The 15,033-nt window shown below is 59.5% G+C and overlaps 3 protein-coding genes across 3 annotated transcripts; all 3 read left to right on the top strand.

The window, feature by feature from the left end:
- Positions 1-1,374: 1,374 nt before the first annotated feature.
- On the top strand, positions 1,375-2,711 carry CH63R_12351 (NAD dependent epimerase/dehydratase; the record flags this gene model as incomplete). The annotated part of the gene is made up of 5 exons (XM_018307325.1): positions 1,375-1,638; positions 1,710-1,890; positions 2,012-2,184; positions 2,251-2,350; positions 2,410-2,711. 5 exons carry the CDS (start codon positions 1,375-1,377, stop codon positions 2,709-2,711), a joined length of 1,020 nt encoding a protein of 339 aa, XP_018151742.1.
- Positions 2,712-3,262: 551 nt separating this feature from the next.
- CH63R_12350 (Tuftelin interacting protein 11) lies at positions 3,263-5,656 on the top strand (the record flags this gene model as incomplete). The annotated part of the gene is made up of 1 exon (XM_018307324.1): positions 3,263-5,656. The coding sequence occupies one exon, from the start codon at positions 3,263-3,265 to the stop codon at positions 5,654-5,656; it is 2,394 nt and encodes a 797-aa protein (XP_018151741.1).
- Positions 5,657-8,649: 2,993 nt separating this feature from the next.
- On the top strand, positions 8,650-13,762 carry CH63R_12349 (Sulfite reductase flavoprotein alpha-component; the record flags this gene model as incomplete). The annotated part of the gene is made up of 2 exons (XM_018307323.1): positions 8,650-9,445; positions 9,711-13,762. The coding sequence occupies 2 exons, from the start codon at positions 8,650-8,652 to the stop codon at positions 13,760-13,762; spliced, it is 4,848 nt and encodes a 1,615-aa protein (XP_018151740.1).
- Positions 13,763-15,033: the final 1,271 nt, after the last annotated feature.

Genomic DNA, 15,033 nt, shown 5'->3' with positions numbered 1-15,033 from the left:
GGACCGCCTTGGCCACTTCGCAAAGTCTTCACCAAAATGGGCAACCCACCGCTGCGGGAGACCACATGCTCCGTCCACCTAAAGTTCGAAACCCTTGTTTTCGGTCCACAAGATCTAAAGTGGGGTAGTTGTTGTTGTTGTTGGATTCCTTTGCCGTCCGACGGTCTGAGTTGACCTGTATCTCAAAACGGAATCGCTGCCAGCTGTTTCGTGGTTGCAGACGAAGAAACGTCCTAGGCCTTCTGCCGACTCAGCTGACCAAGCATAACAACGCCTGGCTTATGAAATCAATATCCCCAGAGTGTCACGATTGCTCAACCTCCATCCAGCCAAATGCGGCCAAGAAGCACACCAAGAGTAAGCGTACCTGCTTGGCACAACTGCGAAGCCTTGTATCAGTGCATTCCAGAAACAACCGGGATTCATGTTCCCATCGTACCAACGTTATCAAGCAAGCAGACCCTCAATCGACTGGAACTCGGACATGCCACACACATTGACTGTGACCGCAACGCCAATTCAATCTTGGTGCGACTAACGAGGCGAGAGTCGCAACTTGAAGCGTTTTGGAAAGCTTGCCTTGCGGTCAGCAACACAAACGGTAGTACTTGTCATTACTACATCGTAGATAGATGCATTTGCCATGCGCAGAAGATTGAACCAAGTGATGTTGGAGGTTTGTACCTCCCAAAGAAACAACGATATTTTTTTCTTCACAAAACGTCAACTATTCCTACGCAGCCAAAGATTCCGTTGCTAAAACACAAAGCCGACTTGTCTACCTTGGCCAGTGATTTGCGACGACGGAAGTAGCTCCAGCTTACGGATCCGACGACGAAAAGATAATGCCATGATCAAAAGAGGCTGCTAGGCACATCTCAAACCCCGTGGAAGCCTATCTGAGAATTGCTTGATAATGAACTATGGCGATGTCTCGGGGCTCCAGATGGTGTCATGCGCTACGTCATTCTCCAGAGCCCCAGCCGATGTGCGGTCCCGGTTCTTCGGCGCATAAGCATCTGCCGCTGTGACAAACACCACCACGCTGACATGAGAGAGAGAGAGAGAGAGAGAGAGTGTGTGTGTGTGTGTGGGAAAGAGGTCTCCGTTTCCTAAGCAAAACCCACTTCTAGTGGAATCTGTAAATGTTAGTAATCGGTAGGTTTTGTCAATCTCCACCGGTAGTTCGCGATATGATGTATCTGCTTAAATAAGAGAGAACGCCGTGAAAGTTTGCGGATCTTGTGTGTCTGTGTACTCTTCAGATCATCAAAATAGTCACTTCCTTGTATAACACGACTCATCACCATCGTACCTCCGCACTCATCGGACTACTTGACCCCTTGACCTGCCTCAGGTTCGTTCAACATCATCATGTCGGACCTCACAGCACTACCCAAGGGATCTCTGATCCTCGTCACCGGGGCCAACGGATACATCGGCTCTCACACCATCAACACGCTCCTTCAACTGGGCTACCGCATCCGTGGTACGGTCCGATCCGAAAAGCCATGGCTCACTGAGCTGTTCAAGAACAAGTACGGCGAGGGCGTCTATGAGCAGGTGGTCGTCCCTCGTCTCGACGACCCGGAGGCTCTCGGGCAGGTCATGACCGGCGTTGACGGCGTCATCCACGTGGTATGAATTCTTCTCGTCAAATCCGGCCAGGATGTGTTTGCCCGTTCGGGTACTGACACCAAAGCGTCAAGGCTTCCGACGTTTCCATGACCGACGACCCCAACGCCGCCATTCCCTGGGTGGTAAAGGCAACCGAGAGCGCCTTGGCGGCCGCGGCGAAACACTCTTCGGTCAAGCGAGTTGTTCTCACGTCTTCCGCCTTTGCAGCAGTGGTCCCCATCCCCGACAAGAAGGGCGTTCACGTCGACGAGAGTATGTTTCCCCCCTTCCCCTTTTGCGTCCTATAGAGGGATGGGAGGCGTTTTATACGCCCCCTGTCTCTGCGGTTTTCACCCAGCAGTGTTGCTAGTGTGGTACTGACCAAGAGTGTCAGCGACGTTCAACGAAGACGCCATCAAGGCCGCCTGGGACCCCAACACTCCCAAGGAGATCAAGCCGGGTTACGTCTATGCGGCGTCCAAGGCCGAGGGCGAGCGGGCTGCGTGGAAATGGGTTGAAGAACACAAGCCCGGGTACACATTCAACACTGTCCTGCCCAACTTCAACGTAAGAGCCCGAACCATCATCACCCGCGGAGTTGTCAGTTCGAAGCTAACATACGTTTCCTCCTAGACGGGAGAGATTCTCCACCCCGAAATCAGGGGCTCGACCATGGGCTTTGCCCGCGACGTGTTGAAGGGCCAAGGAGATATGCTGCTCGCCTTCATGCCGCGTAAGTGTATTCCCCAACGAGGGCAGGGCAAGTCCACGGGCTAACGTGAAGATCCGCAGAATGGTACGTCGACGTCGTTGACGTTGCGCGTCTCCACGCCGTCGCCCTGCTTGCCGACCCGGTCAAGTCGCAGAGAATCTGGGCGTCCGCGGCGCCCGTCAACACGTCTGACTTTATCGATCTCTTCCGCGAGCTGAGGCCGGACAACAAGCTCATACCGGAGAAGCCTGCGAGCGAGGGCCGCGACCTCACCGAGCTCCCTCCGGCAGCCAAGGCCGAGGGTTTGTTGCAGAAGTACTTTGGCCAGAAGGGCTGGACCCCTTTCAGGGAGAGTGTCGAAGCGGGAATCCGCGATTCGTAACTCGAGCTGAATGGGGGAGAGTGCGGTCGGTCTCTAGAATCCTGCTTTAGTGTTTATAACGAGTCGATATGCGATGAGATGGGAATAATCCTTTGAGATTTTATGACAGGGAAAATGGATTGGTGATAGGAACATGCCCAGATTTAAGTTATTGGATATATCTTGCTTCATGTTTTCTCACCCCCCCCCCAGTCTCGCGTTAAGAGCATGACCAGGAACTTCAGCTCTGTGACTAGAATCTGGCCCTAGAATGGTGATTTCGATGCCCAGACTTCATTTTTCTGCCGGTAAAGACCACAGATACATTTTTATATAAGCGTGACCAGAGCCTGAATCGTTATGTGAGATGAGGGAGAGTGCAGGTTATGATGAGTGAGCGAGTGGATGGCCACATCACGTGATGATAAGATAAACAGAGACCCACCCAAGGTCTCGGCCGTGTGCCTGCGGATGATGCGTTTCCTCCAAACCAAAAAAAAGCAGCATCGCGGCACGTCTTTGAACGTAATTCTCCAAATTCTTTGTGCGCCGCTTCGTGCCTAGCTAACAGCATGGCCAGCTTTCCCACGTTCGACCCATCCCGTCTTACGAAGAAGGCGGCCACGCACTACTCCTCCGAGTCGGAAGAGGACGACGACGATGATTACCTTGCCCCCGTCGCGGACCCCTCGCAAGGCGACGACTTTGGCGACCTGAACCCGCGAAAGCGCCGGCGCGTAGGCAACACGAAGGAGAGCGCCGCTCTGGGCATCTTTGGGTCGGATAGCGAAGACGATGGCCCCGGGCGGCGATGGAAGAAGAAGACGCTGCGCAGCAAGGGCATGAGCTTCGTCTCCACGGGCGCCACCACACTCGACCAAGATGACGACGAGGCGAACAGTGCAAACACCAAGGAATACTCGGACGACTCAAACGATAACAACGACGGCAACGACGATGACGATGACGAAGATGAAGACGAAGACGAGGTTGGCGGAGTCGGCTTGGGATTCGGCGGAGCCCAGCGCGGTTTAGGCTTCAAGCCCGCCCAGCACGAAGAGACCGACCAGGGCGCAGCGGTAGCTACCGCTCCTCCCACTCGACCGTTCGCCAAGACCAAGTTCGACGGCAAAAACCCCCTCGGCCGTGGCTTCGTGCCGTCGTCCGCGAACGTGCCCGTCTTGCGAGCCGACGTCCAAGATGCACCTCCCCCGCCAAAGGTGGCCCACCCCAGTGCGTTCGGCCCAAAGGGCAAGGCGAAGCCCAATCCCAAGTCCTTCGGCGCCCGGATGATGGCAAAGATGGGGTACAAGGAAGGAGATGGTCTCGGAAGAGAAGGACAGGGCCGAAGCGTCATCATCGAGGCGCACCTCCGACCGCAGGGCGTCGGTCTCGGTGCGGTGAAGGAGAAGTCGGAGCACGAGAAGAAGGAGGAGAAGCGACAGGCCAAGTTACGAGGCGAGGAGGTGATCGATTCGGAAGAGGAAGAAAAGAAGAGGAAGAGAGAACGGAAGAAGAAAACCGCCAGCGCAGGCGGCAGCAGCGTCAGCACCCCGAAACGACAAAAGCCCAAGTACATGACGGCCGAGGAGATCAAGAAGTCCGCCCCTGGCCTTCACATACCCGAGGCTTTCGCTCCCATTCTCGACATGACAGGACCGGGCAACAAGCTTCTGACCACTGCGTCTGGGCTCCTGACGCCGACCTCCTCTGCAGTCGTCGAGTCTCCCGAGGTGGCGGCTGCTCGCAAGCTAGTCAAGAGAGCACACGCTGATCTGGCAGCTTTCTCGGAGGAGTGGAGGAACTTGGAGGAGCGCAAGACATGGGTCGACCTGGAACTTCGCGAGAGGGAGCAGGAGATGGCGGACCTCGCCTCGGACTTGGGCAGGCTACAGGTCTTTTCCAACATCGTCACCAACGAGTTGCCCTTGGCCACCGAATGGGACGATGTCATCCGTTGCCTGGAGAAGGCAGTCCAGCACATTGGACCAGCCACCGAAGAGATTGCGGACCTCGCTGTCGCGGCCATCCATCCCTTCTTCCGCGAGCCCGACTGGAACCTGTTGGAGCAGCCAACGCGGTATGCCGCAGAACTCAAGGGTCTGGGAGGCATCCTCACAAAGTCGGGCGAGGGCCACAAGACGATGAACAAATGGGACTCGACGGGCCTCCACGCCAACGACCTCTACCGCCAGCACCAAAAGGCGACGACGCCCTACGAGACCATGATGTACAAGCTCTGGTACACGAGGGCCATGTCGGCCGTCCGCGACTGGGACGTCTTCAACCCGGCGCCGCTCCTGGCCGTCCTGGAGGCCTGGACAGACCTGCTGCCCCCGTTCGTGCGAGCGCAGTTTCTCGACGCCGTCGTCCGCAAGCTGGAGACGGCGGTGGGCGAATGGAACCCGAAGAAGAAGCGGCAGAGCCACAAGCTGCCTCACCTCTGGCTGTTCCCCTGGCTCCAGTACCTGCCGTCGTACCACCTCGAGCCCAAGGGCACGGGGCTGGTGGCCGAGGTGCGGAGGAAGTACAGGCAGCTGATCGACGTCTGGGAGTTTGACCGCGGCGTCATCCCCGGGCTGGAGCAGTGGCGCGACGTCCTCGGCGACCAGTGGCGTCCGCTGATCATGAGCCATGTGCTCCCCGCCATGGGACGCTACCTGCGCAGGAACTTCCGGGTCGACCCGAGCGACCAGGAGCCGTACCTCCCGATGCTCACGGGCGTGCTGCAGTGGTGTGACATTCTGACGCCCAAGGTGCTGGGCGAGGTCCTCGTCGCGGAGGTGTTCCCGCTGTGGCACGAGAAGCTGAGCGAGTGGCTCGGCCTGGAGGACGCCAACTTTGAGGAGATTGGGGCGTGGTTCGAGTGGTGGAGGGACGACGTGCTCCCCGAGGAGATCAAGAACCTCAAGTCGGTGCAGGCGGAGTTTGTCAAGGGCTTTGCCACGATTGAGCAGGCGTTGTAGAGCCCCGGCGGTTCTGGCGGCCCTTTGAGGATTCATGTAGACGTCCTGTAGTGGACAACCAATAATAAATACCCTTTCCTGTATGTATGTATGATGCTGGCTTTCTAAGAAATTAAAAAGAATGGCTCATTCATGCGTGACATTGAGACTCTCGGTTGTCATGGCCATCACATTGAATGAGGGCCGATGCCGGAAGCGCGCCATAACCCTCGATGTGATGTCCTCAAAAAACGTCAATAGCACTACCATACATAGCCGCCGCCAACATGGCACATGCCATCCCGGCTCTTCCCACCCACGGCAGTCGTCAGGATGGCTTCCCCGGGGAGAAGAACACTTGCGATGCCCCCCCCCTTGACCATGTTCTGCCCAGCTTGGCTCTCACGCTGTTCACTGGCCCAAGAGAGAAAAGAAGAACAAGAGAGGATGCTTGGGTTGCCAAGCTTCCTGGGAAACAGGACTCGACGTCCAATCCAATCTCCCGTTTTTTTGCTCCTTCGGATGATGACAAGACTTGGCGGGGTTGATGGGGATGTGCTCTGCGGCAGTTGGGGGGTTCGGGCGTTTTTCTTGGCAGTATGTGACACGCAAGCATAACATGATGGACGGAAAGGGGGCGCACACGGCTTTGAAAGGAGGAAGATGAGGGAGAGGCGGAAGGGCGATGATTGGGCAACGTCTTTAAGACAAGGTGTCGGAGGTGCTGCTGCGGTTGTTCGAGAGGGGGCAGCCCTACACTTGAGTGACAACGCCTCTTCTCGTTTCCTGTCAGTGACAACTCGATGGCTTTTAACCCGTCTACGCATGCATACTCCACGAGACCTCAATGGTGGCCAATATGGCAGAGCCGGTCCCCTTGAATGACGGTGCAACTCCAAGTGTGAGACTCGAGCCCCTTGATGACGGGAATAAACGAGGGATTCATTCCTCTGTCTCGAAACACTGCCATCTTGTAGCTTGTCCAACATTGATTATGTAACGAGCACTTTTACATCTCCCCTCGGAAGTGAACAGAGGAGTGGAAGAGTCAAAGAGCCAAAAGCAAAAAAGGTTCGGGAAGTGGGAGCCGCAAACCCTTCACTTCACCCCTGTCTACATGCATGTTCCCACTGTTGTCTTTCACCCTAATGAACTCCTGTCGAGCCCACGTCACCTATTTGAAACAAACGATACCCGTGAAAACCTGGGGTGGCGTCTTTAGCCTCTGAGAGACGTTCTTTCGGAAGTGAGCCCCAGTATGAGACCCGGACAGGCGCCTAGGAGTTTGAATGACAGCGACGTTTGACAGGCATCGCACCTATTTGAATCGTCCTCAACATCTGATGCCCAGCCCATCTAGTACACATCACTTCTTACCGCGCGGAGACATGATGCTGCGTTGTATTCTGTGGCCCCGTTGGGATCCGCGGTCTAAGACGTCGAGGTTGTCATGGGGTCTGGATCGAGGAGCACATCCTGCGGCCCTGGGAGACGAACTTGAAAGGTCCATCCACCTTTGGAGACGCAGAGTCCAGACAAAAGAAACGAAGCTGTCGTAGCTACTACTTACTACACCTCACCTCGACAGACAATTACTGGGCCCGAGCTGCATGTTTTCCACTGCCGACCGCCCACACTGCCCGAAAATCGGCGATCAAACAACCTATGATCCGACGTGATGATGTGCTCTGCGCATGTTCCCGTACCAGACGATCACAGGACCCAGACCGAATAGGACTCGTTTTTCTTCTTCTTTTTTTCTTACACGATAACAAGAGACGCTGCAAAGCATGCAGACGGCCGTCCGTCGCCCCAGTGCCGCCGCCTCACCGTTTCGATGCGAAGAAGAAGAAGGAAGTCCTTGACGCGTTTCGAGGTTTGGGGGAATGTCTCTGTAAGGCATCACCGCCACCCGCATCGACGATATCCCAACCATCACGTCCCATGGGCGCCACGGACCTGCCATCTGTAGTTCAGACCACCCTTCTGCAGTTCCACCGGCACGGGCTCTCTCTCCCATACGACGTTGTGCGGCACTTGGCATCGTCTCATCGCGTCCCGAAACAGGGGCCGTCCGGGGTTCGGGACTAGCCCCCGAATAGCCTCATTGGCGTCTTGCCACGAGCCCCTCCGACGTCCCCGCCGTCCTCCTCCTGTGGCGCCGCCGCCTGAGTCCTCAGATCGCACGGCATTTGGCCATACCTCTGACCCTTGTCTCGCGGCTATACGTGTTTTCTCGGGCTCTGCTGATACCGGCCGGCTGGCCGCTTCAACATCCCCGGCCGACGTAGGCTCCTGGCCACTGTCTCGAAATACGGTTATTTGCTAGCGTGAGGCTTGCGCCGGGGGGTCTCTCTCGAGTCTCATCCGTGGAGGACATGGGTCCTGTTTGGGCTTGTACTGCCAAGTTGGCGCTACCTTCAGCCTGACATCACATCCCCCCTCCCCCCCGGCCTGGTCGACAACATGTCGTGGGAACGTCTGATCGGGAAGAGAGTGGGAGCTCTACATATCAAACGCCTCTCTCCTTTCTGGCGTCCCTTAATGACTCTGGATGATGATGTTCTTGTGGTCTTTTAGGGCGGACATCCCATTCCGAGTTCGCCGTCTGTCTCTCTTTCTCGTTTATTTTTGTCTGCCTTGACGGCAATTCCCTTCTTTCCCCTTCGCCCAGGTGGCTTTGCTTTCTAATCTGGTTCCGTCTTCCAGAGGGCAGGTCCCCGTTGTAATCTACTTCTAATAAAGTCATGTCTGAACGAGGGTGTCCCGTGTCTGGGTCTATGGGCGGTGGAACATGTCCCGCGGGCAGACAACCGGCCAACAACAGACGGGTTGGACCAAGAGGCTGTTCTTTCTCGGGCTACACCCAGCAGGGCGACATTCACGCCGCTTTTGATGTGAGAGAATTAGATTTTCCCACTCTCGATCATCATATGCCATGGCTGACCACATCAGATTCCGAGAGGAGTGGACGTGGACGAGTGGCTACGTGCTAGGTATGATCTCTTCCCTCCATGTCCATCCCCATCCTGCTGCTTACACGCGAGCGTAGAGAACGGAAGGCCATCAACGAGATTGTATACTCAAACATCCCGTCGGCGGACCACATCGCCCAAGTCAAGAACGTCGACACCCTCGTCGCCGACGACCGAGACCTGTTGGCCGTCGCCCTGGGCGCCCCAGCGCGACAGGTGATCCTCCGGGCCGAGGGCATCGGGCCGCAGAGCGGATGGAAGGACGGGTACCTCAGCGCCGAGTACGGCTTCTGCCCGCCCGACTCGAACGAGGCCGCCGGGGCCCTCGCCAGCTGTCCCGGCCGCGTGTGGTCCGACCTCTGCGAGCGGATGCCCGGCTGCGTCTCGCGGGGCCGCGTGCGTGAGTCCGTCGCCGCCCTGCCGCTCGTCGAGGGCACCGAGGAGAACGTGCCGGACCGGGCGCTCTGGGCGGCCGTCGTGGCGCTGGGCATGCTGTGCTCCATCTACCGCTACGAGGAGAAGAACGACGGCTACGACGGCGTCAGCACCAGCTCGGCGTCCGCGAGACCGCGGGTCGGGATGAGCGACGACCTCGGGCCGGAGCTGGTCGGGATCCCGCGGAGCATCGGGCTGCCGTACTGGCAGGTCTCGCGGCGCATGGGACGGGCCATCCCTCACCTGACCTTCTTCGACCAGGCCTCGTACAACATCAAGGTGCGGGATCCGACGTCGGTCCATCCGTACGTCGGCCGGTTCGACAACACGGATCTGCGGTGGCCCATGTTCGGCGAGCGCACCGAGATTGCCTTTTTGAAGGGGTGCGCCGACACGGCAGGTTTGTTGAGTCTTCTCTTCAAGTGTTGTCTCTTGTCAATCTCATCCATTCAGTCTTATCCTCTCACTCTTGCTCTCACTCTCACTCTCGCTCTCACTCACGCTTGTACTCACTCTATCACTCACTGAGATACTCACTCACCCTTTCTCTGTCTCACTTACACACAGACACACACACACACACGCTCTCTCATTCTCTATCCCTGTCTTCATCTTTCTCTTCCTCTCACTAAAACATGCACATGTGTAAGCTGACCCGTCAACAGCCTCCTTCCAGCACGGCCCCGACGCCATCGCCGCGTGCCAGGAACACGTCATGAACCGCGACAGCGAGGGCCTGCTGCGCGAGATGATCCGGCTCAAGGAGATCATCGAACGCATGCCCAACGCCTTCCACTCCATCTCGACCAACCCCAGCTCGGGCGACAACTACGTCTCGGCCGCCGAGTGGGTGCGGTGGGGCAAGTTCTCCGCGCCGCTGTCCAAGAGGTGCCCGGCCGCCTCCGGCCTCCAGTTCCCGCCGTACCTCCTGCTGGACGCCTTTCTCGGCCGGAAGAAGTACGACTCGTTCCTCGGCAACGAGGGCCTCCACCTGCGCGCGTGGCTGCCGTCGAACCTGCGGGCCTTCATCGCCGCCGTCGAGTACCACTACCGCATCCCGGAGTACGTCCGGCAGTCCGGCGACCCGCGGCTCATGGGCGTGCTGGACGGCATCGTCGAGGCCTACACGGGCGAGCGCGGCTTCATGGGCACGCACCGGTACAAGGTGTTCGGTATCCTCGAGGTGGCCTCCAAGACAGGCCGGACCGAGACGAACGGCGCGTCCGGGGCCACGGACGACTCGGGCCGGCCGTGGGAGGAGGTCCACCGGCAGTTCTCGGACGCCATGAAGGAGCGCCTGGAGCCGTACCGCGGCAATATCCCTGTGGAACCGCACGAGATGCGCGGTACCTTTGAGGAGTGCCGGTACAAGTCGCGCATCCTCGCCCGCTCCTTTGTCGACGCGGACCGAGAGCGGTCCATCGCCATGGTCACGCTCGACCTGCATAACACGGGCATCACGTTCCAGCCCGGCGACAGGCTGGCCGTCATGCCCCTGAACAGCTGGGAGGAGTGCGCCAAGGTCGCCGCGGCCCTCGGCCTGGACACGATGCTTGAGGGTCCCGTCCTCCTTGACCGCAAGTGGTCGCGTTTCGCCGAGCATCTGGAGACGGTCTCTAACCACGGCGTCCCGAACCCGCTGACCAGGACTAGGAAGCTCACAGTCAAGGACGTTCTTCGCCGAGGCCACCTGGCGCCGCTGACGCAGGAGCTCGTCCTCAAGGTCCACGCCATGCTGAGAGCCTCGTCCAACACGGTGCTGCAAGTGCTGGCAACAGACGAGTGGCCGGTCCGCGGCTCGCTCGGGGATCTCCTCCAGGCCGCCGTCACGGACACGCCGACGCACATCTGGGACCATGCCTTTGACCTGTCTCACGACGTGCCCTGGCTCAGCGACCTCATCCCCGTCGAGATCCCGCGGACGTACTCCATCTCCAACCACCCCGACGAGCTGCTGCCGAGCACCGTCGACCTCACCGTCTCCCGGGCCGAATACAACCTGTGCGCCACCTTTGCGGGAACGTCGTCAGTTATCTCGCGGTACGGCGTGAGCAGCGGCTACCTCAACCCGCCCGTCGGCTCCCCCGAAGACTTCGTGGCCGACAACGACGACGACAACGACGACGACAACGAGCTCCTAGTCGGCATCTCGCGGCCCATCGCCTTTCAGCTACCCCTGGACGGAGCCGCGCCGTGCGCTTTCTTCGCCGGCGGCAGCGGCATCGCGCCCTTCCGAAGCTTCTGGCAGGCCCGCGCCGGCCGCTCCGTCGGGAAGAACACGCTCTTCCTCGGCGTCCAGAGCCGCGAAAAGTTCTGCTACGAAGACGAGCTGCGCCGGTACGTCAACGCCGGCTTCATGGAGGTCCACCTCGCCTTCTCCCGCGACAACCGCGGCCTCGCGTTCGACCCCGTCGCCCGGGATCTCATCGAGCGCCGCACGGAGCCGCGGTACATCGACGCCCTCATCGCCGAGCAGGGCGCCGGCGTCTGCGACCTCGTCATGTCCAAGAAGCAGGGCGGCCTCGGCGGGCACCTGTACATCTGCGGCTCGGTGGCCGTCTTCGACTCGGTCATGAGCGGGCTGCGCAAGGCCATCTACAACCACCGCACGGCGACCGCGGAGTCGACGGACCTCATCATCAACACGGCCTTCGCCGAGCGCCGCATCATGCTCGACGTCTTCATGACGCCCACGCCGCTGCCCTGCAACCGCCCGACCATCCCGCTCTCGCAGCTGGCCGTCCACACGGGGCACCGGCCCGGAGGGCGGATGTGGATCGCCGTCCACGGCAGCGTCTACGACGTGACGGACTTCTCGCCGATGCACCCGGGGGGCACGCTGATCCTCAAGTCCAACGCCGGCGTGGACTGCACGCGGTCGTTCGACAACCTCGCGCACACCAACAACCCGGAGGTGGCCAGCCTGCTGACCAAGTACTTTGTCGGCCACCTGACGCCCAAGCCCGAGTTCCACGGCGGCGGCTGCGAGGAGCTCGGCGGCCTCTACGACGTGTGGGCGGCGTACCTGCGGACGACGGTCGAGACGCTCGTGGCGCAGCAGTTCGAGATGGACGACATCCTCGGCTCGCCCGAGCTCTGGTTCCAGGGCAGCCTCATCAACATGCTCGGCGTGCGCATCTTCTACCAGTACCAGTCGCGGCTCCTGCAGGGCGGCTTCTCGGCCCTCTTCGGCCCCAAGTTCCAGGAGCTCGTGCTGAAGCTCTCCTTCGCCATGGCCAACACAGCACACGGCGACGGCGGCGACGGTGGTCCGGATGTCAAGCTCCCGGACATTCTCGGCATCATCGCCCGGGCCAAGACGTCGGCCGACGCCGTCGCGACGTCCCGGGAGGTGTCCCGCGTCGGGCAGTTCGTCTGCGACAGCGAGCCGGCGCGGTTCATGGAGCGCGGCATCATGGACTACGCCACGCGGTCGGTACAGCTCGACATGGAGCTCCTCGAGGACATGCGCGACGAGGCGTGCCACGGCATGGACGCCTTCGCCAGCGTCGCGGACCTCGATGCGACGGTGTCCGACGCCCAGCGGGTCACGGCTCTCTGCCGGTTCCTCATGCAGACGCTGGAGCGCATGGCCAGGCGTCTCGAGGTGTTCTACTCGAGGCTCGCGCAGTGCTCCGTCTACCGGCCCGAGATTGAGCGGAACCCGGCCCGCACGCGCTGGGACCTCGTGAGGCGCCGCGTCCGGGACGGGTCGTTCTTCGTCTTGACGCAGAGCACCGTCATCGGCGGCGCGCCGCCGTATAAGTCCGCGCAGCAGGAGACGGTCGTGTTCGACAACATTCTCTCGCAGATCCAGCAGACGATCCGGAACGCGCCGCGAAGGCCGGGATCAAGGTCCGAGTCCGGTCCGGCAGCGACGCAAATTCACTATCAGCAGCAGCAGCAGCAGCAGCAGCAGCACATCATGAAGCTCAACGAGCGGCACCGCGTGAGGACGGAGGCGCCCGTCAACGGCGCGTCAGCGTTCGAGTCGCACCAAAACAGCAACGCGCTGAACCGCATGTCGACCTTCATCGACAAGAACATGCGCGCCATCCGGCGCCTGAGCAAGGTGCCCCGCGACATGAGCTACGAGCAGATGCTGGCGGCGAACCAGCCGCAGTTCCACGCCCACGGCGTTACGACGCCGCCGTCGAGCCGCGGATCCAGTCGGTCGCCTACGAGGGGCCGGCAGTCGTCCGCGAACGCGCTGCACACCCAGAGCGTCGTCCCCCGCTCGCGCGCTCCGTCGTTGGCCGAGGAGTCGATGGGTCGCGTGACGCTCAACCGGCGGGGCACGGCGAGCTCTGATGGTTCGCGGTCCGTCTCGTCCCTCTCTCATCATCAACATCAACATCAATATCACCACCATGGCTATGGTGAGGGGACGACCTACTACCACCACGGTGCATCACACCACTTCCCGCCTACACCCGTCGCTACGCCACCGCCGCCGCCGCCGCTGGACCCCAACACAGCGATTCGGTCGATGGTCAGCCGCCTGAACCTCAAGTCTCGGAGCGCGGCCGGGTTTTCGCCCGCGTCGCCCGCGCTGTCGCTGGACGACAAGGGCCGGATGGCGCGGATGTCAGCGCAGATGGCGGGCGGGTCGACGGCGCACAATGCGCGGAACCGGTCGACGAGCTCGCTGAGGTCGTTCAAGCTGAGGGAGCTGGTGGCGAGCCAGGAGCCGGCCCGGATCGCGCCGACTTTCTGAGTGATTATCGTAGTTGAATGAGCGGAAGAGCGAGAAGAGTGACTGGAGAGGGCTTTGAAATGTATTTGTTCGTCTGATAATGCCATTTTTGATCGGTTTCTCATCTCTTTCACGTACCTAGTGCCCGAAAAGCGTTTTGAAGCATATCCACATGTTGACTTGGCCGGTGTGTACTCACGAAGATATCCAACTCACTTTAGTTACCTACCACTTTTAGTATCACTGTGCAAGATGGACATTCCTTTTTTGGTGTTTAGTTGACTTCTTATTTCAAGAAGTTGATAGTCTGCTTGGCTTGAATCAAGTCGCCGAGGTCCTCTAGTGGCCAGTTTCCAGCCAAAGAAGATAATTGATTACCTCACAACAACCGCTTAGAAAAAAGAAAGATGGAGCAAAACGATATGAATCCGTAAGGCCCAGAGGGGCTTGTGGAAGAACAGAGAGAGATCTCGTCGACATCTACAACAGGCTTGACATTTACGCGATGAGAGAAAGCGCTCCAGCCACAGTCCACTGGCCACAGTCCACAAGCCACAGTTGGGCCCCACTGCACGATCGTCCCAAGTGTGGCGAGTGCGAGTGGGGACGAAGGTGGCTAACGCACTGGGCTGTGGCTGAGCACCCCCACCCCCCGGTCCCGTGCCCAGGCCGGCACGACTGCACATCACTACTTGGCCCAATCATCGCCCCAGAAGCCCCCCCAAGGAGCCCCCAATACAGTATGCCCCGGGCGACATGACGCTCTCGCTCTCGCCAACCGGGCCACGGGCGCCAGAGGCGAACTGCCTGCACGGGTGACCCCGGCCCCGACCTTTGCACCTTGGACGTGTGTGTTATACGTACCTGCATCGGCTGGGCATACGCACATGGGGTGTTCGCTACGGTACGGTACTGGACCGGACGCTCCGCAGGCACACGCCGACAAAGCGAGCGAGGTACCACTTACACCCACACTTATCTGGACAACACCGTGGGCACTTACTTACACCCACCTCTTCATCTGATGTCAACTACGCCGGGTACGAGTGACGAGTGTCCCTCAGGCGTGACGTGACAGGCAGACGGCAACAAGGTTGGTTCACCGTTGCCCGAGAAGCCGCAGGGCTGTGCCACCCATCAGACTTTCAATATAAGTCACTCAAACTCTCGTGTCGTCCCTCTCACCACCTGTCGTTCCCACCTCCACCTTCCCCCCTCCCTCTCCATCCGTACCCTCCCTCTCAGCTTTTATACCCAACCCTACAATCTACAAGCAAAACCAACGACGATAA

This window comes from Colletotrichum higginsianum, chromosome 9 (assembly GCF_001672515.1).
Source record: "Colletotrichum higginsianum IMI 349063 chromosome 9, whole genome shotgun sequence".
In the NCBI taxonomy this organism is placed as follows: Eukaryota; Fungi; Ascomycota; class Sordariomycetes; order Glomerellales; family Glomerellaceae; genus Colletotrichum; species Colletotrichum higginsianum.
The sequence above is the reverse complement of the archived record's forward strand: the minus strand, read 5'-3'. Positions and strand labels throughout refer to the sequence as shown.